General features: G+C 41.7%; 1 protein-coding gene across 10 annotated transcripts in view; it reads left to right on the top strand.

Annotated features, from left to right (window-relative positions):
• Positions 1-14,768, top strand: part of lrba (LPS-responsive vesicle trafficking, beach and anchor containing) — a 194,415-nt gene that overhangs the window by 136,634 nt on the left and 43,013 nt on the right. For all 10 annotated transcript variants that reach the window (XM_084365848.1, XM_084365851.1, XM_084365852.1 and 7 more), the window contains 6 exons: positions 1,267-1,384; positions 1,557-1,659; positions 3,987-4,102; positions 4,501-4,613; positions 10,212-10,352; positions 12,105-12,224. In XM_084365848.1, coding sequence (XP_084221974.1) covers positions 1,267-1,384; positions 1,557-1,659; positions 3,987-4,102; positions 4,501-4,613; positions 10,212-10,352; positions 12,105-12,224 — 711 coding nt within the window. The remainder of the gene's footprint in view (positions 1-1,266; positions 1,385-1,556; positions 1,660-3,986; positions 4,103-4,500; positions 4,614-10,211; positions 10,353-12,104; positions 12,225-14,768) is intronic.

The following is a 14,768-nucleotide window of genomic DNA, read 5'->3' on the forward strand; positions in this document are numbered from 1 at the left end:
AGCTAGTGTATGAAAAGAAAACTGTTTTTCTTAACATCTTAAATTAACACCTTTACTTAAGACTTTCACTTCCTGCTGATATATTAGTTTGCTGTATGAAAGCCTGTTTCCTTGAGGATGAAAAATTGTGTTGTTTACTCCTCTGGGTGCTGTACTTTGTGGTGGGCTTTGCTACAGGCTGCCGGTGACTGGTATAGTCATCTTGAGCCCCTGTTAAAGAAGATAGGAGGCTTGCGGATGCAGCCCCAGCGAGCTTCTCCAAGCCACTAATCCACATTTAATTGAACTCCAGAGACTTTGAAGTGAGTCCGTGATGCAGGCAGGTCTTATTCCTCATAGAGACAGCGAGGGAGAGGCTGTCCTCAGCTGGCTGGCAAAGGCCTCAGCTGGTCGCCTCTGCTGTCCCCCGCCTCTAATGAGCTCCTTTAACTTAACTGTAGGCCGAGCTTGCTCGCTCATATTTGAATATTTTTGATTAATAACAGTCTCTGAACCGTGCTGTGACAACCTTAAAATGTCCCTCTTACCTTTCTGCCATATCCCTGAACGCCCCCTGTCAGCGGACGCTTTTGAAACTAAAAGCAGAGGTTGAAACAAAAGCCTCGTTAACAGAGCAGTGCTAAGTAGGTTAGCAGCAAACCTAAACGCTGGATTAGTAGGTGTACGAATCACAGGGGCACGGCCGAGTATATGCGTCTGTCAGGCACTGTGGCAGCCATGAGGACACATTACTCTGACAGCTACTTCATGGGAGCATACAGTAAATCTTGAGCTAGCTGACATGATATTGTTAAACCCCTGTGTCAGTTAGCTCGTTATACAGAAAATAGCCACATGAAACAGGCTCTTTGCCTCGTCCATGTCACATCAAATCATTACAATATTTTAAAACGATACATTTTTGTTATATTCCTATTCAGCTGTATGCTGTAATATGGATTATCTTTTAGTGAACTAAACGTTTCCTTCACTCCTTTCAGCTGAATAGGGCCCATTCTCTCGCTGAAGGAATCTCTTTTTCATTGAGGCTGATCAATATAAGACATTAATCGTGCTGCTCAGGCCGTCGTGCCATCGCTGTGTGAAAAATGAACTAACCTCGCCTTCTGTCTGCTCCTCTTCCCTTCCTTTCCGTTCCTTTCCTCAAATATTTCCTGTCCTACTCTGGTCTCTTTCTTGTAAAAAAAAAAAAAAAAATCTTTTAATGATCCCCTTTGAATTCACCCCCTGTCCCTTTTGTGTCTCTTTTCCTGTCCTGCCTTCCAGATTCTAGCCTATACAGAAGGTCTACATGGAAAATGGCTGTTCACAGAGATCCGTGCCATCTTTTCCAGACGCTACCTCTTGCAGAATACTGCTCTGGAAATCTTCATGGCCAACAGAAGTAAGTTACCCAATTCACCTTTTTACTGTATATATTGTACATATTTTCTAGTGTTTCTCATGGAATAATACAGGAAACAACAAGAGCTGAGTGGCAGTGTGTTGATTTTATGCCATGATATACTGAAGATAGTCCTTGATATAACTAGATGTTTCTCTGTGTCTCTCTACAGCGGCAGTCATGTTAAACTTCCCAGATGCGGCCACAGTAAAAAAGGTGGTCCACAGTCTTCCTCGTGTTGGAGTGGGCACGAACTTTGGTCTTCCACAGACCAGGTGAGACACACAATGAAACACAGACATCCTTACAAAAAAATGTTATTGTGGCATCTGCATTTTCTGCAGGCTGCAACACACACAGCACCACATCTTGGTAACATAAACACTATTACACAGGTTTTTATTATAACAGTTATTACTATGTGATGTTCTAGAGTATTTGAGTTTTTACATTGACAGAATGGATTTCATATTATCTATATTTTAAAAGACGCAAAGGACACTGAAAACAGTGAAGTAAAAAAAAAAATGATTGTTTAAATTTTACATTAGAGGATTCTGTGAAGAGCAGTCACGTGTCTCTGCTTCATCATTTCGTCCTGTTTATAGAAAGTACCTGTTGCCTTTGTACCAGCCCTAGTAACTGTAACACATATAATAGAAACTATAAAAAATTAAATTTAGTACATGAATAGTGTACAATTTGCTTCTTGTTTACACAAACGCATGCATGCACAGTGCACATGAATAGCCATGGAATGAGATTATGAGATTATTACTAAAACTGTGCTAAAATGCTCGTGTGGACTTTGTACACCACTGGTTTTATACTCCTCCAGACTGTATTTCCTCCCTCCCTTTCTTGCTGTCACATGCACGCAGGAGGTTGGTTCACTGATTTGTCCGTCCCTCCCACTCTACCCTCACCTCCCAAACATAATTGGCTTCACACAAACATAGTCCAGTTCATTTATTTATTTCCATCAGTGTGGAGCAAATAGTTAGATGTAAGCCTGCAGGGCACACGCCCTCCCACCACCGCCCTCCTTCACATCATGTCAGCTCTCTGCTGAAGCCCAACCCAGCGGCTGGCATGTGTGTTCCCAGTAGAGGATCCTGGCCAGGAAGTCTTACTGTAAAGTAAATTTTATGGCATATTGTTTGATGCAACCAGCTTAAGTTTTCAGTTTATATGTTATGTGGTGGTAAATATGTAATTGTCATGTAATTTTATTTATACTGTATGACCCAAAAAAGATTTAACATGGAAAAAAAGAGTAAAATATTTTCAGATTAAAAGTTTGTAAAAGCGTGCACATAGTATACATGGTTTCTAGTCAAGTTACATTTCCAGCAACCCGTTTCTAAAAGTACAAATATAGCTTAATAAACATTTAGCAAGACTAAATCGTACAAACCAAATCCAAAGACATGGTGAAGTATAAAACAGCAGAGATACCTTTCAGTTTCATTCTGCGTATTGTGAAATATTTTGTCTCCATTTAACTTATCTATGGCAGTTGTGAATATTTCGGGGAGTTAACACATGTGAGTCAGGATAAGATTTAGGATCTATGGGAAATGTTTTCTCAATGTTCGGAAACATAAAAAGCTCCACTTAGCAACTGCGAACACTGAGGGCTATGTAATCAGTCTGAGTGAGAAAGTGCATCCAGTAATGAGTCAGTGTGGATATACAGAGTGTATGTGTATATAACACACATGCACACAGAGTTGGGGTGAGAGAATGTGTGTGTGTTTGTGTTGGGTTCATTAATCAAGCTAGTTTGTAGGCCAGGGACACCTTGCCTCTTTGACCTGAGGACAGCTGTACAGGGCAGCTCAGTGCACACACACACACACACCAGCTCATACAGCCAGAACAGCACAAATTATTTAATGTCCAGAGCGCCACAACAATAATTACACAACCACACTTCATTATCCATTTATTATTGCTGCTCATAATTGGATATAATCACACTGCTTATGAAACATTCTGCCAAAATAGCACCTTCTGTCTTTTCTCCTCTCAAATGTTTACATGTAACTGTGATGTGATCTACAGGAGATGATAAGAAAATACAGAAATTTACATAGAAAGTATGTAAAGTCATGTTAGGTGACAATACAGATTATTAATAAACATGTGTTTTGTAGTTCAGTTGTATTTGAAAGTCGTATTTCCACCTTTGAGAGGCCTAATGACTATAATCTCACACCCTGACAGTGATTAATTCCATCATTTTCCTTTGTTTTAATTGGATTGGGGGTCATTTGTTTTTGACCTACTGCATACATCATGCTCCGGGTTATGCGTCTGTGTGCACCAATGCACGCAAATATACGTGTTCGACCCGATTTATTGCATATTTGTCTTCTTAATTGGTAAGACTGTAAGTTAACAACAACAATAGATTTTTCATATAATGACATTTGTATTGCAACCGTCTAATAAAGCCTGAGGCTTTTTCAACTGTTCTTGTGGTGACTGACTTTGTCTTTGGACCACTTCCCAGCATGTGTCCTTTCTTATCAGGGCAGGAAACACTTGAATGTCTACAAATGTCTTAATGTCGTTTTTTCTGTCTTTATCTTTGCAGACGAATCTCTCTGGCCACACCAAAGCAGCTATTCAAGGCAGCCAACATGACCCAACGCTGGCAACGCCGTGAGATATCCAACTTTGAGTACCTCATCTTTCTCAACACCATCTCTGGTGAGAACACACCCATCACCATGTTACAGCCTCATACAAGAATTGTCAGCCAAAAATAGCCAGTTTTGGTCACCACAGATGGAAATATCCTCTGGTGTCCTTAAAATGATTCTCTGGTGTGACTCGAACTGCAGTCAGCTGTTTGGAAAGCTTGTTGACTGTAATAACACCATTGTCCCCGCCACCTACCGATGTGAAAGTCAGCTAAATAAGCATATAAAGAAAACATAGTATGCCATGTATCTGTGGTTTTCAGAAAACGCTAACTGCTAACATTATATCCCGGTGACTGGGCTGGAAATGTACACTTATTTCGAGGTTGTCTTGTTCGTCCTTGATGCCATGATTTATTTCATCTTTGCCACCCTCTCTTTTCTCACTGTCTTTCCTTCCACCAGGTCGGACCTTTAATGACCTAAACCAGTACCCGGTCTTCCCCTGGGTTATCACCAACTACGACTCCGAGGAACTTGACCTCACTCTGCCCAGCAACTTTAGAGATCTGTCAAAGGTAAAAAACTCAGATATTCATCTTCACCTTTACTTTTCTTTTTTTCTTAATCCCTAAGAGAGAGAGAGCAGTTAGAAAGAAATATATGGGGTGTGTGTAGCCCATTTAGCTGCTGTGTAATTGCCATTGATCATAGTTTAGTAAATCAGCTCTTTAGTCAGTGGTGGCTGATTGCTGTCTTTACACAAGTACAGCTCCATCCTTCTCATTCAACTACTCAAATATTTGATTTCCCAAAGTTTCAGGTGATAAACATGACCAGATCATTTCTGTGATTAGTTGTTGACTTGTGTTAGCTGCAGCAGCCCCGCCTTGCTTCAGTCAAAGAAGATTTAAACTGCTAATGTTCTCTCTTTCCGGTGTAGCTGTCGTTTTCTGTCCATAATTCAAAGTTCATAATTGAATTCTTTCAAGTTTGACCTTCTGCAACACCCCAGGAAGTGAAGTAATTCACCCTGGTAGCTCCAGGTATCAAGTGATTGGGCTTAAAACAATGAAAGCTGCCCTAAGATGCTCCCTGGCACATAAATACACACACTCACGCAGCTGAAACTGCTTAAAAGATTCTCCCCCATGTTATAAGTAGACATGCAATTATTTACTCGCATGAACTCCCTGTCTTGTCCACACATACACACCCAGAACAAAAAGCTAAAAAACATAATCCTTAGCTTGCCAGCTCCCCTCGGCAGTCTGCACATCAGTTGTGCGTAATGTTGTCCAGTAGTGGGAGGACAGAGGATTAGTTTTAGAGTGAAATGATTGAGCGACTGTCGAGCTGCTGGAACCAAAATGACTGAATAAATCAGCCATGGAAACAAAAAGGCATGTGTTAATGGACAGGGGATACGCTGGAGGAAATGCATTTTAGAGTTACACTCAAAGGCATTTGTTCAGGTCCTGGGAGCATCCCATGTTCCTGCAGGGTGAGGGAGAGGAGAGGAGGGGAGGGAGGACTCACCTAGTGAGACAGAATGGAAACATGTAACAGCTAGCCAAAAATAGTGTTGAGTTAAATTACCATGGGCTTGGCAGAGACAATAAAATAGGATCTAGGAAGTTGGGATAAGTGATATGGTCCAAAATTCACATTATAATATTTCTGAAAAATGCTGAACATTTCGGGTTTGGAGCTCAGAACAGCTGTTGAGCTCTCCATATTGGATATTTGGTGTTTCTGCTCGAGGTTGCGAAATAAGTTTTTTGTATTGCCCCCTTATGTTGTTTCAGTCTTATTACACATTCCAGTGGTTTGTTGTAAGTCTGATCTTTTGAGTTTGTATAATAGCGACATTCATTTTGTTTCTGTTTGTTACCTCACACGTCAGAGCTCACATGGCAGTTCGTAATTGGTCTGTGGTGAGGAATTGAATGTGAAGCAAATTGTTTGATAGCAGCGATTCTATTGAAATAATGAGCTTTTAGCCAAGCCTCATTAAAATGCATTAAATCTTGGAAATAGAGTGTAGAAAACCAAATTTCTGCAGAGTATAATCCAGTCCAATACGGTAGCCTTGCACATTTACTCCAAACACATGAACCATCCACTCACACTTCCATTCTTTCACACCGCCCTGTCATACAGATTCAAACACCCCAACAGTCAACACCTTGTCCCTTAGGTTCTCCCCAGTCCTGCTTTCACTTCCGATCTGCTCCTCTGTGTCTCCATCCTCTGTTTTTATCCCTCCCAGTGTAGCTCTCCCTGCAGTATGAAGCTGCATAATTTCTCTGTTTATCTGGCTTCATGTTGCCCAGTAGGCTGAAATGTGACAGTTGTACTCGCCCCACAAACACACACACGCACAGACTCACACAAACACACGGCCCTCCTTCAGTTTCTTAGCTCGTTTCTGCCTCCTGCTCCTCTCCTTTGCACTGCCGTGGAGTTTGGACAGCTCAGACTCTGTGCTCAGTCAAGCCTCGCAGCCCCGGGGACCAAACGAATGAAGGGGAGAGATGGGTGAAAGAAGGGGAAACAGAAAGACAATCTCAGAGTAAGAAGAGAGAGGAGGAGAGAGTGTAAGAGAAGAAGAACAACATCATTTGCTGCCCTTCTTTTCTCCTCAGAGCAGAAGCGAGAGGGAAGGAGGGGAGGGAGCGGGGCCAATCTTTATTACATCTGTTTTATTCATGTTGTTGACACACGTGTGATATCAGTGTATGACCAGTGGACCGTGGCAGACTGCAGTGTCTGGGAAAAAAGGGCGAGCGGCACTGCACAGCCCCCTAAATAAACCCCCACCGCCCAATTCTGCACCCGCAATCATTTGTGCTCTGTGTTTCTTTTCTTTGCATCCTAATGTTTTCTGACCTTCACAGTTATTTATTTATTTATTTATTTATTTTGCTGTCTGCATCCTTCACCACCTCCTGCTTTGTTTTCCTCTTTATTGTTTCTTCCTCTCACTCCGTCTGTCTTTCTCACCATCCACATCTCTCTTATCCCCCCCTTTTATGTCACGTTGGTGGCTGTCTCTTATAGAAACAGGTCATCTGAGAAGCCTCCAGTGACATTGAGGAGCCAAATTGCCATGAACGTGTGTGTGTGTCACACACTGTCATCATCCCCAGCACAACAGAGGCCACACAGAATTTATGTTCCCTGCTGCCAGAGCCATTCTGACCCCAGGGACTTTCTTATCATAAACTCTAACCTCAACCTGACATCAAACGCCGACCCCCGAGATAACATTGTAGTCACGATAAGCACACAGAAGAACTGACTGCAAGTGTTGTGACTCTCCTCTCCTTTACCCTTTCATACAACCATAATCATGCAAGTTCGACACACTGTCACACAAAAATGCTCTTGTCCTACATACAGATGTCTGTAGGATGATTTGAATGGGTCAGACGGGTCATATAATTCCCCTGAAGGCAGAAGCATGGCCATTCTTGTGGTTGTACAGCTTTTAATGAAGCACAACAAACAATTAAAAGAATCGTCAACCCTCTAACCGAAGATTAGGTAGTCTACATTTACATAGCAACAGAAATGGTGAGGATTTATTGAGCGGTCCCTGTACCTTTGTGCTATAAACCTACTACTCACAGCCACATCAGCTAATGGTGTATTGATTTCACCATACGCGCCCCATATGTTTATCCCCCAGGCCCTCCACACCATTTTCACTGTTTAAATAGGACATTATACATAAACACTCCTTTCAAAAGGCTCTTTTGATTTACGACTCAGAGCCCAAGTGATGCTCAAATCGTCGGTAAGCCATTATACCTCATCACCGGTGACCTATTATTGTTTTAAAAGCAAAGCAGCACTGAATAATGTTCTTTTAATAGTTCTCAGGAAGATCTTTGTTGTTCCATTAGATGTTTCTCCTCCAGGTCTACATACACACTCAATCTGAGGATAGATCTACCAAGTTTAGTTATAGAACAAAGTCTCTAAGGAGGACATTTCAGGTAGGTTGGCATACAGAAAGAATTAAATTCTGTGACACTCTCACAAGTAGGTAGACATCATAATACTCAAAATAGTTGTAAAGATATAATATGTAACATGTCTGCATTAAAATGTCTGATAGAGCGAGTGGTTCATGTACAGAAGCTCAGCAGTGCCTGGGTTCGATTCCAGCCCGTGGCCCTTCGCTGCATGTCTTTCCCCACTCTCTCCCCCAAGTCCATTGCTCTCTAAGCCGTCCTATAAAAAAAAGTGTAAAACCCAAAAAAGGCTGCAGCTGTAACTTCCTGGAAAACATCAGACCGTGTGACGAAACATAACGTGAATAAAACTTTAAAACGTTACCTCGTCGGTGAACATATCTTTCTGAGTCAGGTCAGATAGATTTTCATCAGGAATGGTGGTTGTTAATAATGAGAACAACAACTGTGCTTTTAAACATGAACCTAATAACAACGGATGTACAAGATGTGTTGATTTCTCTTGAGATACCTGCTTTTTCCATGTAGTTACTGTAATTATTTCTTTCACAGTACCTTAAGAAGGCTCCGTAACACCATCTTCACTGTAAATGAAGAACTGATTAGGACTAATCCAAGATTCATTCTCTGATGTTTACCTCTTTAAAGCGCCAGCACATCTTTGTTCTGCCGCTTCCTCTCTAGTCTAATTAAAACTACAAGATTGGTTCATTTGTCTGAGTCCTCATCAGAGCGCTATTCTTTGCCACGACATATTAGGCCAATCTGTGGTAGGGCGGCAGCAGGTGCTCCATCAGCCCTCTGCCGGGCGCTCTGCTCTGATGTACGGCACTGTCACCGCCGCTCCGTTGTAGCTACTGTAAGCTGAGAGCGCTAGCCCCACAGTAATTTACAGCAGTAAACAATGTCGGGCTCGCGCAAACCAACAGCCCCCACATGCACTCACACACAATTCTCCCTCTCTCTCTGTCACTGTGGCACTTTCAGTCTTTTTTTTATTTTATATGCCTCCTCTCCCTTTTCTTTTTTTAATGAGCCGACTGTTATTAGGGCTATAAATCAGACCAATGGGCTTGATGTATAATTCACTCTGTGTACTCACCCACCCCCAGTGGCCCTGAGGAAGCCCACAGTGTATCACTGTCAAAGCGGAGCTACACAGTGCGGTGGCACGAGCCGTTTTGCCGTGTAAATCCGCACGCACATACACTGGAACACTATTTGCAAAGTCACAAAATATACGCTCGCACTAAACTGAAAAAGCAACCGATTCTGCACAAATCCTGCGTGCAGCACTCCCACTACACACAAATACATGTACACAAGCAATGCCCCATTACACCAACACAAAACAGTAGCCATAGCACAGATCGATATCAGTGACTGGCTCTGGATGAGTCTTGCTGTGACAGGCACCCTATGATATGAAAGAGATCCAATTGATCCACGCCCTACTAGCCCCTCATCCTCAAAAGGCCATCATTCCATTACCATTGATCCGCTGTGTGTATCTGATTGTGTATGTGTGTGTGAGGGAGAGAGATGAAGGGGGGTTTGAGGGAATGAGGCACAGCCAGCAGAAGACTAATAAAAATTGAACCAGCCTGAAAGTGATTTCTATAAATGAGTATTTAAATAATAGCCGAGCAGCTCGGGGTTATTGGTTTTGTAGAGCGATGGAAAATTAATGCAACTTAACCATTTTTCTGGACTACAAATAGGGCTGGTGACCAGTGTATTAGTTACAGATTAATATAGAATATAGAAATTAAAGGAACCCGCAGCCTTGCTATTGATATTCCTAGTAGGCACTCTTTCATTGGAGCACATTAGTTTTCTCTGACAGACTACAGCTGCAGGGGCTCAGTTTCACAGCCTCTAAAAAGCACTCTGTGGGAAAGGATTGATCTCTGTCTGAAGGGAAACATCATCTAATATTCATTTGAGATTGCACAAAGGTTACCAGCTTCATTTGCCTTGCAACTGTTATATAGCATAGTGGTCCCTGTATGTATTCACAGTAAAATTCACTAATGTCTTCCTGCTTTCCATTTGCTAGCACACCCATACATTTGTCTTTTTTTTATCTTCATCTCTGTTTTTATGGCAAGGAGCAGTTAAAAGAAGTTGCAGGTTATTTCTCACTTTATTTACATATTTTAAATTATGTTTTATTTTCTCATTTCTCCTTAGCCCATCGGTGCCCTGAACCCCAAGAGGGCGGCATTTTTCTCAGACCGATATGAGTCGTGGGAGGATGATCAGGTGCCCAAGTTCCACTATGGCACCCACTACTCCACTTCCAGCTTCACCTTGATGTGGCTACTGCGTATTGTAAGTGCAATGTATATAAAAACATGCATAATATTAAAATGTACTTTCAATTTAAATATCTTTTAAAACATACTTGGTTGTTATTTTTATTACAGTCTTATAAAAATCATATCATAACACATAAGTACATTCATTCAAACAATTGACTATTTGTAAAAAATCTCATTGTGTTTATTCTTCTTGTGCGTATTTGTGTGAAAGTACCAATAGTTATCAATCGCCCTTGCATTTATTTTAGTGCCTTTTAATTTTTTTCTAAATATTGAGATATATGTTGTTTATCGGGATATAGCCTAAAAATGTTGTGATATTATTTTAAGGCCAGATCTCCGAGCCCAATGCAGTGAGGAATAACGCCCTGCTTTGTTTCGTCATGTCAAGACGATAGGAAATATTGTGTATTATCAATTGCAATGCTAACAGTTTTCAACACAATATACATTTCACACTCTCCTCTGTATGCATATGTGTAGTCCAGGATATTATCATAAACATATATATATATTTGAAGCTCATACACTGGATGTAAAAAGGCCCCACTTCCACTTAATCTTAAATCTATAGTGATGCACTGCAATATGCATATCTGAGTTATTCGTCAGACAAATTTTAATGTATTTTTTTAACACTTCAATTTATTGTATGCTTTTCGGAGTTTCATTTGTTCATTAATTCATTATTAATTAGGCACCTGCTTCCTAGAAAACAAATTGAGAGTAAATGTATGCTGAATATTACATCACATGAATCTTTCTCCTCATTTGTCGTTGCACATGATTTTTATATTCTATGCTGTTACCATATAATAATAGAACAACAACAAAAGCAGTGCAATTAAATGTCTGCCGTGAAAGAAATATTAACCTCAAGCAGAACTAAGGAATACCAGGTATTATATGTGATTTGCTTTTGAAGAATATGTGCAGTGTGCATGGTGCACTGGTGTGCTCGCTTTCGATACCGTTGTTGAATGGATGCCATCAATCTTTCCATACAGCACTCAAGGGAGCGGGAGGTTACTAAGTTTCTCCAACGTGCAGTTTTCTCCTGTTATTGTCCCAGTAGCTCACTGTCTCAGTGACTCCCAGTAGAGTTACCTCATTGATCCCTGCACATCATTAGCTGGCTTTACTCTAAAGCCACTTTACCAGAAACCCTCGCTTACAGACCAAAGTTAACATCAGAGAGTAACTGAAAACTGTTTGTGCAATAAATGTGAACAGTTTTTGTGTGTTTTGTGTTTATTTGTGGGTCTTAACTGTGCACTTAATCCTGTTCTGTTGTTTTTACGGCATTATGGGATACAATGTGGTTAAAACCCACTTTTTAAACAAATGAGGGTTACGTCATTTCAGGCTGGACTTAATTAGCCATCTACAGTAGTATTTTGTAGCTGTGGCCCAGCATATTGTGTCCATGTCACTTGGGGGCTATTGCGTCAGAGAGACAGCTATTGATCTGTCCTAACAAGATTATACATGATTAGAAATGCATCAGTAGCAAGAGTGTATTGGCTTTAGTAGCTCACTGGGATTATTGTTATTTCACTTGTTCATTTTAAGATTCCAGTTTGTTAGAGGATGTTAAAAGAGTAGATTTTGGTTTAAATCTGTTGACCCAGACATAGGCAAACACAGGCTTTTATTGCACAAGGGATTCTGTTTTTCAGTCACTATAGCTGGTGCCAATTTACAGCAACAGAATCCCGAAGTCAGATTTCAAACCTGTTTTTTTTTTTTTTTCTCCAAACAGGAACCCTTCACCACGTTTTTTCTCAACTTCCAAGGAGGAAAGTTTGACCATGCTGACCGCACCTTCTCCTCAGTGTCCCGGGCCTGGAGGAACTGCCAGAGAGACACATCTGATGTTAAGGTGCTCCACACACTGATGCCTGCTCACACATGATACAAAAATACTTTCCAAAAAAAAAAAGTTGCCTTCTTTCCTTTTAAGATGACTTGTAAGAAGGTTAGAAGTTAAAAGAGATAAAGGGGAGAATAAATCCCCATCCCGCATCTTTACAGACAAAGAAGAAAAGGTTTCAAAAGAGTAATGTCCAGTCACTACCAATCATTGTCCCTATGCAATGAAAGCTTCCTGGTCTTCTGATCAAAGCGTTAGACTAATCCTCATCTGTCCCAGCCGTCTGTCTCAGATTCAGCCAGCTATAACCTGGACTTGAATCCCTGCCCATTGGGCCCCCAAACTCTGCTGAGCTGTTGGATCTGCCCTGGAACAGCGCAGGTCATTCTCATACTGAGGGCCCTCGAACCCCCAGTGCACACTTTAACTGCGCTCCTAAAACATTTACGACTACAGTCAGACATTCTCTGTCAAAGCTGGGTTTTGCTTGGTCTCCTGGCACTGGGTCACTGGATGGGGGAACAGCGGTGGTGTTGGGGGTTTTGACGCTTGATTGCGTTTACCACCCCCCTCCCATCCCCACCGATAAAACATATGGATTGTGTTACTACGTAGCTGGCCAATGCTTGATTGCGAAAGCCCAACAAGAGCCCTCGTTTGCTCTCTCAGTCTAGACCTGTCAATGTGGATCAAACTGTGAGAGCTCAACTTCAGATCAAAATAAAGGGGAAATCTGGTCCACATCACTTTGTTTCCTTGTTCAGTTTGAATTTTTTGCATATTTTGAATGAACGTCCGTCGACTTTATCCACTTCAACGCACATATTCTTGTTCTAGGCAAAAGAGGAATTAGGGACGAGATGTATCAATTTAGTATGCTAAGTACACCATTTAGCTTTTGCATTGGAGCCATTGATAGCAACCCTCTGTCCCTGCCAGAGGGCAAAACGCCCCAGTGTTTTCATACCCCACTGGTAAAGAAGGGGTGATAATAGGTTACAACACCCAGATTCAATGTGTCTCTAGCCTGGGTGACGCTAGCATGACCCCCAGTCCCCAATCCCTTGACCCCTAGCTTAAGCCCAAAGGCATCAGAGGGGGGAGAGGGAAGAGTGGAGGGGTTAGAAGTAGCAACAGTGGAAGTGTAGCAGAGGAGCCCAGAGGCCAGAGCCCCTTCCAGTGACCCATGACAGGACAGGATTGGGGATCAGAGGGGCTGGCCTCTGACCAGGCCGGAGCAAAGGGGCCACTGCACATAATGGTCCATGCAAGGCAGGCTTGAGTGTTGGGGAGCGAAGCCCTCAAGGTTTTGTTAGTGAATGCGTGCATGTGTGCATGCGCGTATGTGTGTGTGTGTGTGCATGTTTGTGTGCTCAACCCACCACCTCCAGCTCAAATTTACAGCGGGCTGCAGCCAGTGAACCTGGGTGAGCTGGAGGACTCGTTAAGAGGTTGACCTTTAGGTTTAGGTCAGGTTTTGTGGAGTAAGGAGGTTTCAGAAGTGAGGAAGTGCTGTGTTGTTTTAAACCTGTGTGTTTGCTTGCTCATTTGATTGGATGTTTTCACCCCATTGACGAGAGGTGGATGTATCGTGCAGCTAATCTAAAAGAAAAGGATCATTTTATTATTTGTATTTTTTAAGAGATCATGCTGCATACGTCCAGGCTCTTGAAAATCTGCTTTTAAAAAACAACTAAACCTTCTACTCAGGCTCAAGTTTTAGCTTGGAGTATTTGCATGCTGCCATGCTGTCAGCATCGCCTGACAGTAGGGGATGTCAGCTTGGTGTTGGCGGCGGTCTGTTCATCTCTGATGTCAGACTGTCAACATGTTTGTATCTTTCTGTCCTTCTCGAGAGGACCAGTCAGCACTCGTCGTCACAGGAGCTTTGTCTACATCCAGCAACACTGCCATCAAATCCCAAAACAAATGCTGTCGTGAGACTCCAGTGTTCGACTAATCGTACCTTACAGCTATCAGAGTATATATAGTATCAGAGTTTATTTGACTGAAAAATACAACGCTAACATAAACCTTGTATGTGTTTATTTACTTTTTATGCAAACATGTTTCCCAATGCAATAATAAATAAAGCCATGCTTGGTGCTTAAAAGCATATATTAAGACAAAAAACAGTATATTATCAACTCTAATGTCAAAAGTTTACAACACCATTCACATTTCACACTCTTCTCTTTTAACTGTTTACATTTAACAGCCAAGAATTGAGAGACATTCTGGTCCATCCTTTTTTTCAAAAAGACTTCTTAGCAGTTTAGGATTTCAGTATGGATTCATCTACATGTTTTAAGGCTCAAACTCAGTCTCAATATTTACTCTCATTGTGGCGAGTTCTGCTTTGTTAAGAATGACGAATGACTAAACATATGGGGTTACAGCTCCTGTCATAACTGCATCTCTGTTCAGTATCTGCCAGTTTGAAAATACTTTGTGTTGTTTAGGACAGCCAAATAAAATCATCATAGTCAGGAAAGAATTTGGCTGACCATGACTTTTTCTTGTTGTGGGAGAGGGGGGAATAGAAACCATTTT

This window comes from Pagrus pagrus (genome assembly GCF_965226575.1).
Source record: "Pagrus pagrus genome assembly, chromosome: 2".
NCBI classification, from domain to species: domain Eukaryota; kingdom Metazoa; phylum Chordata; class Actinopteri; order Spariformes; family Sparidae; genus Pagrus; species Pagrus pagrus.